Source organism: Acanthisitta chloris, unplaced genomic scaffold (assembly GCF_000695815.1).
Source record: "Acanthisitta chloris isolate BGI_N310 unplaced genomic scaffold, ASM69581v1 scaffold2163, whole genome shotgun sequence".
Taxonomy (NCBI): Eukaryota; Metazoa; Chordata; class Aves; order Passeriformes; family Acanthisittidae; genus Acanthisitta; species Acanthisitta chloris.
The window spans coordinates 47,377-62,740 of NW_008664123.1; the positions used below are offsets into that span (position 1 = coordinate 47,377).

The window sequence follows — 15,364 nt, forward strand, 5'->3', positions numbered from 1 at the left end:
GTGTCACATGAAAACAAAGGTTAGCCAGTGCAGGCCCTGCTGGAAGCATCCAGTGGGAAGACTGGAACACTGTACAAGTGATGATCCGGTGTGAGGATCAGCATCAGAACAAACTCATCCTTGTGTTCAATGCAAAGCTGAACTCCCCTCTTTGCAGGCCTTCAGAAACTTCTACAGTAGCCACTGACCTTATTGTTTTCCTTTCTTCTTAAAACAAAGGTTAGCCAGTGCAGGCCCTGCTGGAAGCATCCAGTGGGAAGACTGGAACACTGTACAAGTGATGATCCGGTGTGAGGATCAGCATCAGAACAAACTCATCCTTGTGTTCAATGCAAAGCTGAACTCCCCTCTTTGCAGGCCTTCAGAAACTTCTACAGTAGCCACTGACCTTATTGTTTTCCTTTCTTCTTTGGCTTAACACTGCAATTTCTCATTCTTCCCTGTCTATTCCTTGCTTGACATGGTGAAGGTCAGTCAATGGCCCATGGCAAGACGGGACACAGAGCATGGCAGCTTTCTCCAGAATTGCCCATGGCAAGAGGACACACAGAGCATGGCAGCTTTCTCCAGAAAGCAATTCTGCAGCACAGCTCAGCTCAGATGTACATAGATCCTCAAGAGAGCAGTCCCTAGGCTCAGTGAGTGCTCCTGGGTAGAGCCTTCAGGCACCTTCTTCAGTCTCTCCAGATCTGGACAGCCAGGCCTTCACCTCACCCCTGTCTTCTCTCCTACAGCACCCTGAGAAGCTGAATGCCCTCAGTCCTGTGCAGAATCTACTGTACTCAAGAGGGATTCGTTCATTTGTCTCACTCCTGATATGTCCCTTCCCTGGTAACTGCCCCAGAATTTCAGACTGAGTACCTTTGTCCATCAAATTCTTGGAAAACACATGGCTTCATTTAAGACTCATGTAAGGTTTTGAGTCCAAGTCTACACAGCAGTTCCCACGTACATGACACCAGGTAATCAGAAGACCCTGCAAAACCTTAGCACATTTGTTGACCATCTGCCCCTTCACACACACAGGCAAACAGGGCTGCACAAAGCTGCAGGCTGCACATTTCAGAGCTTCAGACTGGATTTAGCAGCCTGTGAATACCCACAGGAACCTGAGCATTTGAGAGATGCTGACCATTAACTCACTCTGTCATTTGTTCCACCTGTCCCAACCCAGCACACAAGCAGTGAAAGGAGAACTCTTACCTAAGCTCTTGGCCACGTCCAAGTCCTGCTGCATGTATCCAGTGCTCTTCTCTGTGTTCCCAAGGGACCAGTACGCACTGCTCAGCGCAGAGAACACTGAGCCCCGCAGCTTCAGGCTGCAAGTGCCAATCTTCAGGGCAGCCTCTAGCACCACCACAGAGGCCCCGTGGTGGCCTGCAGTCAGGAGCTCCTGGCCAATCACAGACACCACAACGAAGGGGCTCTTGTCCAACTTCATCTTCTGCAGTTGTTGGTAGGTGGGCTCCAGGGACTCTGAAGCACAAAAACAAAGGCAGAGTTACTTGACAAACCAAGCTATTTGCATCACGAATCCCCCACAGCTCATCTTGATGTTTTTGTAACCAAATGACACACCAGTTAAGGGCCAGGCTGCCCAAACACAACTAAAATCCGCTACAGGAGCTCGAGGCTTCAATGCACCATCTGAGATGTGCCACATCAAGACAATCCACCTAGCAAGCTCAAAATCTGCTACAGGAGCTCAGGGCTTAAATGCACCATCTGAGATGTGGCACATCAAGACAATCCACCTAGCAAGCTGCTGTTTGCCTCGCAGAAAGCACTTCAGGAAGGCAGCACAAGCATGCAGAGCAGTCTCACACTGAGCTCTGAAGCCTAATGGCAGAAGGAATACAGAAAATACCTGTGGAATTTTGTAGGAAACTGGAAATGAGCCACCATCAGTGCCTAAGAGCATTGCAGTTTCTGCTCCTTCAGCACAAACTTTCAGCTGAACATCTGCAAAGTCTGTGCCTGTCCAGACACCCAAACACATGATGTGTGCCAAGTGAGGAGACCAAAACTGCAGAAAGAAGCTGCTCCTTCTTCTGCAGGAGACAGTGCTCCTGAGGAATGACAGCACTGGACCTGTCCAGGTGCTTCCACTGGTCTAACTGCGACAGGGAGCACAGCTGATATACAGCTGAGGCAACAGGCCAGAGAGCTTCCTGCCAAACCTGGGGATGCTCACACAGAATACACATCACCTGCAGTCTAGGCAGCAGCCACAGTACCTTTGGGTAGCAAATGCAATTACCCTCAGCAGATAGCTGCTATATAGGACAGAAATTTCCAGATGAATTAATTTTGGAGGATGGAGAAAAACACTGTAAAAAAGGAAACACCAACAGGGATATTTTTTCATTTCAGTGCTTCTTGGCTCCTAAGCCCTGGGGCCTTCAGCAGCATCTGCTGAGGATGAGAACTGCCATGTTTCCCCCTGGATAACAGCATTAGGATGCTGCAACACAAAGCCTGCAAGAGAAGCAGAGCAAAGAGGAGGCAACCTCCTTCCTCTACAGAGAAAAATCCTGGAAATGGGGCCATAATGAAAGAGAGGCAAAACATGGCACAGCTCATATGGCTTCAAGGTCCCTGTGATTTCAAACACTGCTTGAACAGAAGTGCATTAGCAGAGCAGCCTTTCTCCCTTCTGGAACGTTGTGTTTTGAGAGGCATTAGAACCACAGAAAAGCTGCTGATGTGCTCTTCTGGGAAAACACTGGCCTGGAGCATTTCAGATGCCCTGGCAACCCAACAGTCAAGCACCAGAATGTTGTGGGAAGTTGTTCCAGTAACACCACCATCAGGGCCACAGCAGCACATGCCTCTGCCTGCTCTGACACTGGAGAAAGGACAAGGGAGCAAGGACTCCATGGGAATTGCTGTACAAAGCCAGTGCAACTTATCTCCAGTGCCCTTAGAGCTGGCTATCACCATCTTGCTATCCCACTCATTTAGAAGGGTAGCTTTTCTTCTTCCTGCAGCTTCAGGCTCCATTCTCAGCATCTTCCTGACTCAGCAGAGAAGCCAAATCTTGAAATCTTTCCCCTCAGGCCTCCAGGTTCTCCCCTCCTCAGATGCTGGCAGAGTCACCCGTGGACTGAAACTCCCAACTCTGGGTCCCTCAGGAGCAGGAGACCATCCCTGAGAAACAACCCCCTGTGCTTACCTCGCATGGGAGACTTCATGGCAGCCTCGACCATGCCGACCAGCAGCTGAAGGCTCTTGGGATCCTGCGCCAGCCCCGACGCAAACGCGGCCAGAGCGTCCGCATGGCGTCCCAGGTACTGCAGGGCCACCCCCTGTCGGAAGTATGCCTGCAGGAGCAGAAGGAACAGGTCACTCAACTGCCACCAACAGCCACAAACAACACCTCTGCCCTCACCGTGCGCTGGTGGCTGCCAGGCCACACCATCACACTGGCTCCTCTGGTCATGGTGGGTACAGTCAAAACCACCCAACACCAGATTCTGGTTTGTGAGTGCCACCCAGCACATACCCCATCATTGGGATGACATTCTCAGACTCTGAACTGATCTGCAGATCAGGGCTGTAACTACTAGTCATGCAAAGCTTTCCCCCTGGACTTGGTCAAACACCTATTTGTAACTATTCATAGTAGTGTTCAATCTCAACACTTCCCTTTCTGGTCTGGGCTCACACAGGAACTTCAGACCCAAGCTCTGCTCACACACAGAGCAGGGCAAAGCCCTGGCCCAAAGGGTATCCTGGGAGGTACTGGGAAAGAAAACACAGAAAACATAATCCAGTATTTGCTCAAAGTGCTCAGGTATTTGTAGCACACACATCTGCACACTGTGTTATAAAATGGTCTTGAACCTTTCAGAGCCTTTGATGCCTATTACTCAGGTTTTATCTTCATGCCCAGGTAATGGGCAAACTTTCTGGGCTCATTCAAACCTATGTCAATAGCACAAAGAAAGAAGGTAAAACATTATTTGCATTTCTTTAGAAGTGTTCTAAGAATCAATACTGTTCCTTGAGACTTGCTCCCAGCATCCTTCTCATGGCTAAGACCTCTTTCTCTCCATCCCTAGCAGCTCAGAGACTTGCCCTCCAGGCACAATAAGTATACATCTGCAGGAGCATTTTTACTTCAACAGTTCAAATCTCATTCATTTCCAAACAGGTATTTCATTAGAACTTTCAGCACTTTTGGAATCCAATCCAGGAAGGCAGAGAATTAAGGAAAATCAGAAGTGATGTGAGAAATTTAGAGACATGAATATTTAATTTCTTTTCCATTAGTAACTCTTGCTTGTAGAAGCCCTTTTAATGAATTCGATGAAAGCAAAATTCTTTTCATTAACCTTTAGTATAAGTGTGTTCTTATTGAACCAAACAAGCCACTGTACTGGAAACTCAATTCAATGTTAATCAGATTATGAGCATGAAGCCCTTAAATCAAAGAAAATACAAAACTACAATGTGCATCGAGCACGAGCACTCCCAGCCATGAGTGAGCTGTCACCTACATCACGCTGTACATTTTAAAGTCCTATTTTTTTTTGGGAAGAATGATCATTTCATTACTTTCTTTACTGCCTGATGACAGAGAGAGTTTGACACAGCTGACAGGGACCTTTCCAGTCCACAAGGCTGGACCAGCACAGCTGTGCCTGCCTGATTCAGCTCTCCAGGAGGAGAGCACAGACACGAGGCAGCCAGCACCGAGTTCCACGTGGTGTGTGGGCACCTTCAGCACCTTCACTGGGCATCTAAACTGCTGAGAAAGGAGAGTCCCCATCCCCTGAACCCCACACAGAGACACACAGGCTGCAGGTGACAGGAGACAAGACAGAGACCCACAGACAAGCAGTTCAGTTCCTTCCTGAAGGGCCTTTACGGAAAGAGGTTTATCCACAACCCAAATCTATTCCTGGAAGTCCCCCCTGGAAACCACCTGATTTGAATACAAACACAACATTCAGAACCCAAAAGAAAAACCTATTAATCATAACTGAAAGGATGATTTTGGCCTATTTTTCTCCTGACAAAAAAAAAAAAGCTCCTTCCTTCCTTCCTTCCTTTCTCCTCCAGCTTCCAGAATGCTCTCTGCACATTGTGTTCTCTGGGGGCCATTAACAAAATGAATCAAAAGCACTCACATCACCTATTTCCTCCCCAAGAGGCATTCACAAGTTAGTTTAGGACTGGAACGAAGACACTGTATCGAGGGGAAAAAATCTGCAAAGAGGAAACGGTGAGAATCAGCCTTTGGAAGAGCAGAGGAAGAGGGAAGGCAGGGAGCCAGCAGCTGCAGCTGAAAGAGTGAGCCAAGGAGCAGCTCCCGGTGCCGACACAGACAGAGCCTTCCCACGCTGAGCCAGCTTTACATTTTAAATCACATTATGTGAAGATGCTACAGCGTTCACTCTACAGGAACAGGCACATTCATTTTCCGGTGATCCCAGGTAAGAAAAACCTATCAATTCCTTTTAAGAAGATTAAAGCAAGGCGAGGTCAATGTTTTGCTAAAGACAAGACAGGAACAGCAGGTGTTTTCCAACCCTGGCTCTCTGCACCCTCAGTGTAACACACACAGCTGGAATCATCCCTTTCATTTCTTCAATCTCTGCATCACACTTTCCAGGAACAAGGCACCGTGCAAGAAGAAAGCCTCACTCTCAGCTGAGATTTGGCACTAGATGCATCATCTCCCTCAATGGGAACTCTTTTCTCCTGTCCTTGTGTTAGCAGGATGGACACAGCTCTGCTGTTCCCATCTCCAGATTCACAGTGTGCCAGGGGTTCCCAGCACCTGCACTCACCCCCCCAGCTTGAGCTCCAGCCTGCGGATGGACTGGGAGAGCAAGGAACAGCTCTGCCAGCAGGAGCCTTTTGGGAAGGGAAGAAGATTAAACAGTACAAAGCAGCTCTACCAAGCAGCCAGTCTCAAGCCCCTAGTTGCATGTTGGAGAGGCTGTTAGTGAGTATTCCAGCACACCTCTGGGAATCAGAGCCCAGTGAGGGCTCAGCACAGCCAGCCACACTTCCACCAGGCTATCAACTCCATGCAGCCATGGGAAGGAGAGAGGAGAAGGAGTAATTAGTGCTTTTTATCAGTAATACCTTTGACAGCACTCTTGATAGTCTGGAAACAAAAGTAAGCTATTCTAATTAATTAACTGGTGAAATACATTTGGCACTGGAGACTTCTGAGCCATGCAGAACATTGTCCCTGTCACAGAGGCTGCTCACTCCACCAGCCCAGGACAGAACCCATCCAAAGGGTAACAGCTCTTCCCATCTCATTCAGCTGTTGCTCCCCATTTTTGCAGACTTGCCTTTTTGCCCCATGCTTTCCAGAATGTTCCATGTTTTCACGGCTGGTATATATATTTTTTAGTGCTTTTCTCTGCCCTCAATTTTATAAAACTTGTATGAAGAGAGAGAAACAACCCTCCCCTCAGCCAGGGCAGCTCTGGGGTGAGGGGGATGGTGCCTGGGCTGAGCAGGGTCAGTGTCTGTCTAACCAGGCACAGCCCTCTCTGAAATTCTGAGCACGAGCCCTATTTGTTCTGCTCGATTTACTGACCCGTGTAGTTTCTGTACACACCAGTATTTTCCATCTGTGTTTATTATAGCCCATTTAATGCAAGAGGAGAATTTCTATCTGTCCTTCTAGGAGTTGCCACTGGACTGACAGCTGCAGTGTCCAGGCAACACAAACACAAACATGTTTATTAGATTTTTGATCCTCATCATCTGAGATCCCATCTAGATAACTGTCTAGACCCTGAATATTAGATTTTCCCGTGCAATCTGAAACAGGAGTAGAATGTAAATGCCATCACTGAATGGCCAATATCAAGAGGGGTCCTGAAATTTTTATTACCTCTTCTAATATCAATATGCAAGAACTGGTTTAGGCAATGGTAATTGGTCTATAATTAATACAAAACATGCAGTGAAGATAAAAATACAGCACAAAGAAAGAGCATGTAAGAATACAAATGGGACCTCTAAGCTCCCCAAGATTTTGGTAGATCAAGCCAAGCCCAGTAAAGGAAAACCAAGACAACTCAGTGCTGTTCTTACTGCAACATACTTTAATGTTTTGGACCCAGTATCTAGGCAAACCCTCCTGCAGTACTAGCAACTGTGGTACCCATGCTCATAGGTTGGGTTCATTCTACTTTCCCCAGTAGAACCCATGGCAATAAATCATTCTGATCCCTCGTTTGCCTCATACACAACCCTTGCAAGAGTCAGAGGGAAGCAGCAGCCACAGGAGCTCAGTCCAGTCTTACCACAGGCTCTTGTCAGCTTGCAGCATGAGCTCATGTTTCTGTAATATGATTTAGTATCACAGTACCAGCATTTTCCTAACAGTAGCCCTTACTACACTCTTTACTGGGCAGGATGATGTATTTTATCACTCTTTTAAACCAGGCAGAACTGGAGGATTAACTGGCACATGGGGAGCTGCTGAGAATGCACTGTCACCCTGCTGCCCAGCAGGAGCCCCAGCTCTCTCTGAAGCAGAGTGACCCTTGCAAGGGTCGTATGTGCAGCAGAAAACATGTGCACGGCTGATCCTCTCTCTGTGTGCTCCAGCCAAGATCCTGCCCACAAGGAATGTGGTGACAGAGACTATGCCAACTTCAGGACCTCTCCCCACTGCCTGGGAGCACCTGTGTCACACTGCCACAGCACTCTGCAGGGTCACCTGGACCCTCTGCCACCAAACCTACACCAGAGACTCAGGGGCACGGCACAACGTCACTGGATAACGGAGACAGAGGAACAAAACTGGAACAGCATCAGAAGAACTTGGAGAAGAAAATTACTGACAAACAAACATGGAAAACTTGGAAAAAAACCCACCTTGGTCTCAGACAAAAGACCCCATTGAACACAGGGGAGGAAATTCAAACCACCTTCGTGCCGCTGTGGGTTTCGGACCCTGGACAGGCCATCGGGGCAGGAAAGGCAAACACAGCAAACGCTTCTTCCATAATGCTCCCTTGGTTTGCCAGATCAGGAGGCCATGCCAAAAATAGCAGGAGTAATCTATGATGCATTTAATCAGGCTGTTCTGAGCCTGCAGAACACCTCTCGGGCAGCCAGACCCGCTGCCCCCCACGGCCACCCACGCCAGCTGGGCCCGCGGCCGAGCAGGGCCACGCAGGGACCAACAGAAGGGAGGCAATGTGGGAACAGCTGCCACAGCTTCTCGGGGCCAAGCACCAGGTTGAATCTGTCCACTCCCCTTGTAACTGCTTTACAGCCAAATTTCAGAGAAAAATACGGACAAATCTCTGCTGTGGGATTTCAGGAATGTGAGGAGAGGGAAGAATGCGCTTTAATTCAGAACACATGCGGCACATGCATAAATACTGCTGCTGGCCACACCAGCTCAACTCTTGCTTTCCCAAAGTTGAGGTTGCACCCCAGGTAACAGTTTTCTTTCACAGTCCTACACCTGGCTGGCACCTGAACCACAGCTGTGATCCTGCCCTGGAGAATCAGCACAACAGAGCTGTTTTCTCTACAGCATTACTTCTTTACCTTCTACCTGTTTCCAAGGTGCCTCTTACATGAACTACACTACTTGGCAATGGAAATTTCCTCTAAGCCTCATTGAGCCTTTAGAGAAAACCAGGAGAGGTGTGTGTTTGTGTAAAACATGTCTTGTTTCATCCAAAGAACATTTAATTATTCTTATTAACTGTGCTTCCACTACCTGCCAGTGGGATTCTGTGCACAGATCACTTGCCCACCTGAAATAAATGAATTTAATCAGCAAATGAAGAGTCAAATCTTTGTGTACTTAGCTGAAGTTAACAGCCCAGCTTCCCACAGAGCTTACCCTTGGTTGCTCCATTCTCACCTACTTCAGGCTCACTCTAGGAACAGCAGCTACATCCTGGATTCCCTCTTCAGAGGACATCCCTCTCCTTCCCCAGCAGCACGTGCCAGCAATCTTTCTGTCTTTATCAGCAACAACTCTTAAGCTTCATTTAACAGCAAGAACCAGCCACGACTGGAGGAAATGCTCTAGAGGAGTAACAACCTGTCGGTGCCCAAGTACAGCACATGGAAAGCAGAACCAGCCTCTGAGGCCTAAGTGTCTAAGGCCTAACAGGCACAGCAGTGCAGCATCTGCTGTGATTCCACTGCAAGTCCACAGGGACAGAGATTGCCACAATTTCTGGCTAAACAACTTCTTTTAGAAACTGCAGAAGAAAAGATAAGCCACCTCACCCTGCTCAGAAGCGACACCAATCTTCATAAGGTACTATTAGAGATGTAATAGACACGTAACTATATAACACTTAAACTAAATGTGTTAGCTCACACTAGTAGATGGCTTCTCAGGGAAGCTTGGACCAGAGCAGGACTGGTTTGGACAACATATTACCTTACCAAGGTACTCTACTCAAGTGACTAAAAGCTCTGTAGCTGCTGAAAAGTCAGATAAACTTTGATTAGCATCAGATGCAAGCAGCGATCTGTGTGTCACAAGTGCACTGCAGCATTTTGACACAGGCAGTTTTCCCAGCACAGCAGACAGACTCCACTGAGCAACAGTTCTGCATCCAACCCAACACTTACAGAAATGGAACACCCCCCAGGAGCTCAAAGTGCTGGGACATACCCTGAGAGCCTCCAGAATTACACTGGGCTTTGTGGAAAACAAGCCCCAAAGCCACTTTTGTAGCACACATCTCCATGGGTCTGTCCTGAACCCTCATCCTGAGCTACATCCCTATCTAACCAGTGAAGAAGAGAAAAACCTGAGGAGCTCTCCAGGAGCTGTGAAAGCAGAAGACAAAGGTAATATGAACCACACAGTGGTTAGGACACAGGATAGCAGCACTGTGATGTGTTCACAGGTGGGTAGGTGCAGTGTTCCTGTGGCAGGGCACCAGCCCATACCCCTGGAGAGGCACTTGGTGCTCAGGAGGGACCATGACAGAGAAGCCCAGCACATCCCTACTGTGGACAGGAGCTCCTGCCCCTTGGCTCATGTCTCCCTCTGTCCCCCTGCCAGTGCCCAGCCAGCACTGCTCACCAAGGACAAAGCCAGCAACGAGAAAAGGGGGAAAAATCAAATTTGCTAAAGTACTAAACATAAAATTCTCTTTGGCCAAGGTGAACGTGGGAAAAATTCTCCAGCTTGGGCGTCCCATTTAGCAAGTTCTGCCAGATCATTACTCTTGTAATGCAAAGGGGAGAAACATCAACACCATGTTTCCTTACAATGACTCGCCTCCTTTATCACAGATCTCTGAAGCACCAAGTAATTTAATAGTTGCTATGGAAACTGCTGGTTTTATTGAACAGCCCTGAAAGGGTCAAGAGGTACCATCAAACTGGCCAATTGTAAATTAGTTCCCTGCTAAACATCTGCTTTATTTTAGTTGCCCTACCACTTCTCTGTTTTGTTGTTAGAACAGTATTTGGACAGGCTCCAGAATAGGTGTCATTCTTCAGTGGGCCTGCAACAGCCAGGTCCAAAAATAGCAATTTTCATGCTCTAATACACTGTAAAATCCTTCATACAGAGGAGCCATACTGAGGGCAAAATAGCTAAGGACTGGGGACTCTTCCTCCTCCTACACATCAGCACTGATCTGAGACAGAGGGAACCAGCACGATAAGCTGTTTTTCACCACGATCCCTGGGGGTTTCATACTGCTGCTTGCACCAGCCACGAGCTGAACAACCCACCTGACTGACCCATTTGTGCCTTTGGAGAAGGGACAAAACAGCAGTAGAGGAGCTCCCAGTTCTTCTCAGCTTTGCAACCCCAAGGCAGGACGGTCACCCTTGCCCTGCTGTGCTCCAGGAACACAGAACATCACACTGCCTGCACCAGACTACCAGAAAACAACATCCTCTACCTTCCTTTATTCATCACACAGCAAATGGCACCTGAGATTCCAAACACTAGTTAGCAGCTTCCATTCCTACAGGCCAAGAGAACAGTGGGAGTACTGGCTGCATTTCCAACTCTGCTGTTGAACTCACTGGATTTGTTTCAGTGTCACAGAAGTGCCAAATTCCTCATTAGCCCCATTTATTGAATGTGTATCTATTGTAAACCCAAAAGCACCAGCAAAAAGAAACCAGAATGTAGGAGCAAGGCTTCCTCTGTGGAGGACACGAGCAGCTCCCCCTTACTCTGTAGTACTCTCTGCATCTCTTCCATGGACAGAAACCTGTCCTAGGCAGCATCACCTGGAAATCCTTATTCTAACATCTTGTACCTTCAAGTTACAACTGTACTTAATTCAAATAACTGGAGTGGGCAGGAGAGAGCATTTTATTACAGAACATACCTGAATTTAAGAGGCTGCATGCTTTCTAATGACAACCATGCCCAGGTTTTTTGCCCAGGGCAAGCCAGTGAAGGGCAGGCTCTGTTTCCCCCACATACGTTCTCTCCATTCTTTATTTGGCTGGAATTATCCAAGTGATGACGAAGAAAGCAAAAGCTTTGTCTGTGTAGACAAGTTCTGGTCTTTCTCACATATCCTATGAACTCCACTACTTGTGTAAAGTCCTGACTTGGAAGAAAATATTCTAAGTTCTGAGGTATTTGGCATGCCTTGGTATGGAGACTCCAGCCCTGATTCAGACTTTCCATCCCCAGGAACCCCAGGAGAAATGAAGACATTTCTCTGTACTTCCACAGGAAAATTTCTCCTTCGTCAGGCAATGAGTTCATAGTATTAATTTTGGTTCTCTTTTTCAAAATGATCTACCACAGACTAAAACTTCCACGCACTGGAACACAGCAGATACCTGAGCACTGCTCTGTTGGGACACATGCAGCAGAAGGGCCTCTCTCAGCACTGAGTTTGTCTGCCTGCAGAGCTCAAGTCTAGACTCCTAAGAGCGTTACCAGGGCTGCAGAGAAACTGCAAACCATGGAAATACAGCTACAGAGACACCAAAACCAAACTGGATGTGTCACAGTTCCTTCCAGGAACTCAGTACATCTGGACTCTGATGCAGACAGGTGCCAGGTGGCAGAAAATCAGCCAAGAGAGGCCCCACATCCCAGAGGCACAGTTTGGGAATGCTGGAGGAGAAAGTTGAGTGCTGCCTTGCCCCGGCATCACAGCCTGGCCTGAGGACCATATGTCCCAGTTTACTGGAGCTGCTCAACAGCAGAATCATCTGGAGGGTTCATTTGCTCCTGACTAACAAACAAAACCGACAGAGGCTTTCAGTACTGGGGATCCATTCAGCATCCCACAGTGCAACACCCCATGGTAACAGCTGCTGCACCTCCAGCTCTGCTCCAGCCAGAACTCCTCAGCACAGCCAGAACCTCCAGCACAAGGCACATGCCAGCAGCACAGACCTCCTCAGCTGTGCTTCCCAGGACAAACCCTTCCTTAACTGCTTCTTGCAACTTCCACTGGCCTCTCCTTTGGCATTCCCAAGGGGATGTTTGATAACCAGGTCACTGCTGTGCTGCTGCAGCTTTGTGCAGGACAAGCACAGCCACGGTGAAAACTAAAATGTGTCCCTAGGGAAGGAGAAAGTTCATAATAATTACAGTTTGCTGAGAAATCCCCAGCAATAGGGATGGCTGTGGCCTCTTCCTTGTCAGTGAGCTACACAAATTTGAACAGCCTTGGGCGAGAGGTTTAATGCAGTAAGCACCAGCAAAATCTGCACGAGGTACCAAGAGCGAGCAGAACAAAGAGTAGAAAAACCCTCCTGCTGCTTGCCACCAGTCTCCAGCCCTGTCAGGGTGCCAGGAGGGGAACAAGCAGGCTTAGTGAATAATTGAAGACACAGTGATGAAATCTCAGAATGTCAGAGACATAATACAGTTTTGTAGGTTTCATCACGAAGCCTTTGAATTCCCAAATAAGACACACTGAATAATTTATCCCTGTGTCAGTACTGGGTCATCAGCTGTTCACTCACAGCTAATGATGGTCCAGCACGCTTCAAGACACTTGAATGGATCTGAACAGGCTAATGAGCAGAGTCCAGAAGGAAGAGGTGACAAAAACTCAACCTGCTCACCCTTCCAAACACTAAGCTCAGACAAAAACATGTAGACCCCTCAGTCGTGCCCCATGCGTGAGGCCCCACAGGTCTGAACCTGACCCAACACCACCTTGTCCCAGTGCTGCTCCTCAGCACAAGAGAGCAGAGAACTCACCTGCCCTGGCTTGGCTTTGGGCTGGCATCTGCCACCCTCTCACCCAGGCCTGTCCAGCTCGGATCCAGAGGCTCACCCTAGTATATGGGAACCCTGACAGGCACATCAGCCACAGCACAGGGCAAAGAAATGAAGCCAAAGGAGTCAGCTCCATCCTTCTGCTGTGAAGTACCTCCTGCAGACAAACCCTGCACAGCACTGCTGCAGTCCTGGGGAGGGCACTGCCCACCAACCTGCTGCAGCCCATGCTGAGCCCCATGGGCACAGCTGCCAGGGCACACTTGGATCAGAATTCCACAGCAGCTTCCCCACTCTGAGGCACAGCACCTGCAGCACTGGCAAGGAGAACACTCCATCGACTCCTGTTCTCCACAGCCTCCACAATGCCCAGTAACAGAACAACTGCTCCTGGCCACAGTACCTCGAAGCCACAGCCACAGCTCCATGGCACTCCAACACCACCCACTCAGCAGAGCGGGCAGTGCCCAGCACAGCAGGACTCAGCACCAACTGTATGTGACAAAACAGGTGATAGACAAATCGAGAAGGAAGTGTGAATGAGGACAAAGACCCCACGGAAATATTAACTCTATCACGATGCAGACTGAGCAGCCTTTGTCCAGCCATCATCTGGAACTTGCCCGGGAGTTCTGTGCACTCAGATCTAACAGCTGATTTCGCTGGTTTACATTTGTATTTTTCCCATTTTTAGCATTCACTGCTGGGCAGATACATGTGCAGCAATCCATACCCAGCCTGTTTGATCAATAACTGCATGGCAGCAGGTACCAATCCCTGTATTTCCAAGGGAAATTCCACAGTCGTCACACCCAACCACCCGTGATGGGATCAAAGAGCACAGCTCAATCTGTCCTGGAAATCTGCTTTCCTAGAAATCTGCTTTAGATAATACGAACACACAGGCGCCTCACACACAACAAAGCCTGCAGGATTGAAGTCAATTCTCCACCACCAAAGGCTTACCCACATATTAACATCCTGAAGCAGCCCCCATCAATACCGACTGACCTGGTGGCATGAGTAATTACCTCCTAGTTCATCCTCTAAATGACAGAGGAATCCTCCTCAGCTGAGCTATTCCCCTGAGCATCTCCCAGGGAAGAAAGAGCAGCATTCACAGGCAGAGCTGCGTGCCTGTAGCTGTCCCTGTGGAAAAGGCAAGGACTCACCAAGGAATTCCCCTCTTTGCCTATGCTGACAGGAGTTCTGTAACATATCAGACTATTTGAGGGAAAAGAATCGAACATAATACGACTACACCTGCACGTATTCTTTTGCCTTTCGTGACAAAAAAATGTTTTCTATTGTTTCTCTTAAAAATCTCTGTCATTTAAATGAAAAAGTCTAGAGATCTGTAGTAAATTTCCTGAGGTATTAGTTATGTCCATTCATTTGTAAGACACAACAAACTTTTCCCCATGAGACCTCTGGGTTGGCTCTGCAAACTGCTCATCACTGACCCTGCACTGTCTTTTAGGAGGAGCTCCTTTACTTTCCACACAATGCCCGGGTGCTAAACAGAGGAGAAATGTTTCAAAAAGAAATGGAAAATGAGAATTAAGAGTCAGAAAAGAACTGGTCACTCAAATGACAATGTGCCAGACAAAGGCAAAAGACAAGGAATGGAGTAATCCAATTCATTTAAGTGTGCACGTGTGTGCCCTCGTGCATATGTAACAGAAAAAAAGACAGCCACAGATCAATCATGCTACGATCAGATCAATCATGCTAACATCATATGAACATCAGAAAACACAGGTCTGTGTCAGTGTGTCCAGCAGGACAGAAACAGAGACAAGGAAAGGTACAACTGCCACAACTGCACCAGAGTCACTGTGTCCCTGCGCTGTCCTTGCAGCAGCATTTTCTGCAGATCAGTTCAGCAGTCTTTTGTTTAATTCTTGCATAATAAAGTGAAAAACAAGAACACCATCCTTTAGGTCTTTGTTAAACACTTCAGTAAATAACTGCAAGCTTTTCTCTCATTATATGGCAATTTTTCAAGGCATCTATTCCTTCTCATCACACATGTCCCAATGTCCTTCCAATCAGGGTGCCACAGGTCAAGGAGGACATCAGTGTGCAAGATCACAACCACCAGACTGGGTCTGGCAGAAGGTCCCTGGAGACCTGCAGGTGATTCTGGGCACAGCCAGCCTGGATCCCAGGGGAGGAGCA

The 15,364-nt window shown here is 48.0% G+C and overlaps 1 protein-coding gene across 1 annotated transcript in view; it reads right to left on the reverse strand.

Annotated features, from left to right (window-relative positions):
- TTC28 (tetratricopeptide repeat domain 28) overlaps positions 1 to 3,442 on the reverse strand; it is a 44,297-nt gene extending 40,855 nt beyond the window's left edge. The window contains 4 exon segments of the mRNA XM_009071191.1: positions 342 to 359; positions 1,204 to 1,476; positions 3,176 to 3,323; positions 3,392 to 3,442. Of these exon segments, the coding sequence (XP_009069439.1) occupies positions 342 to 359; positions 1,204 to 1,476; positions 3,176 to 3,323; positions 3,392 to 3,442 (490 nt within the window).
- Between the last annotated feature and the right edge of the window lie 11,922 nt (positions 3,443 to 15,364).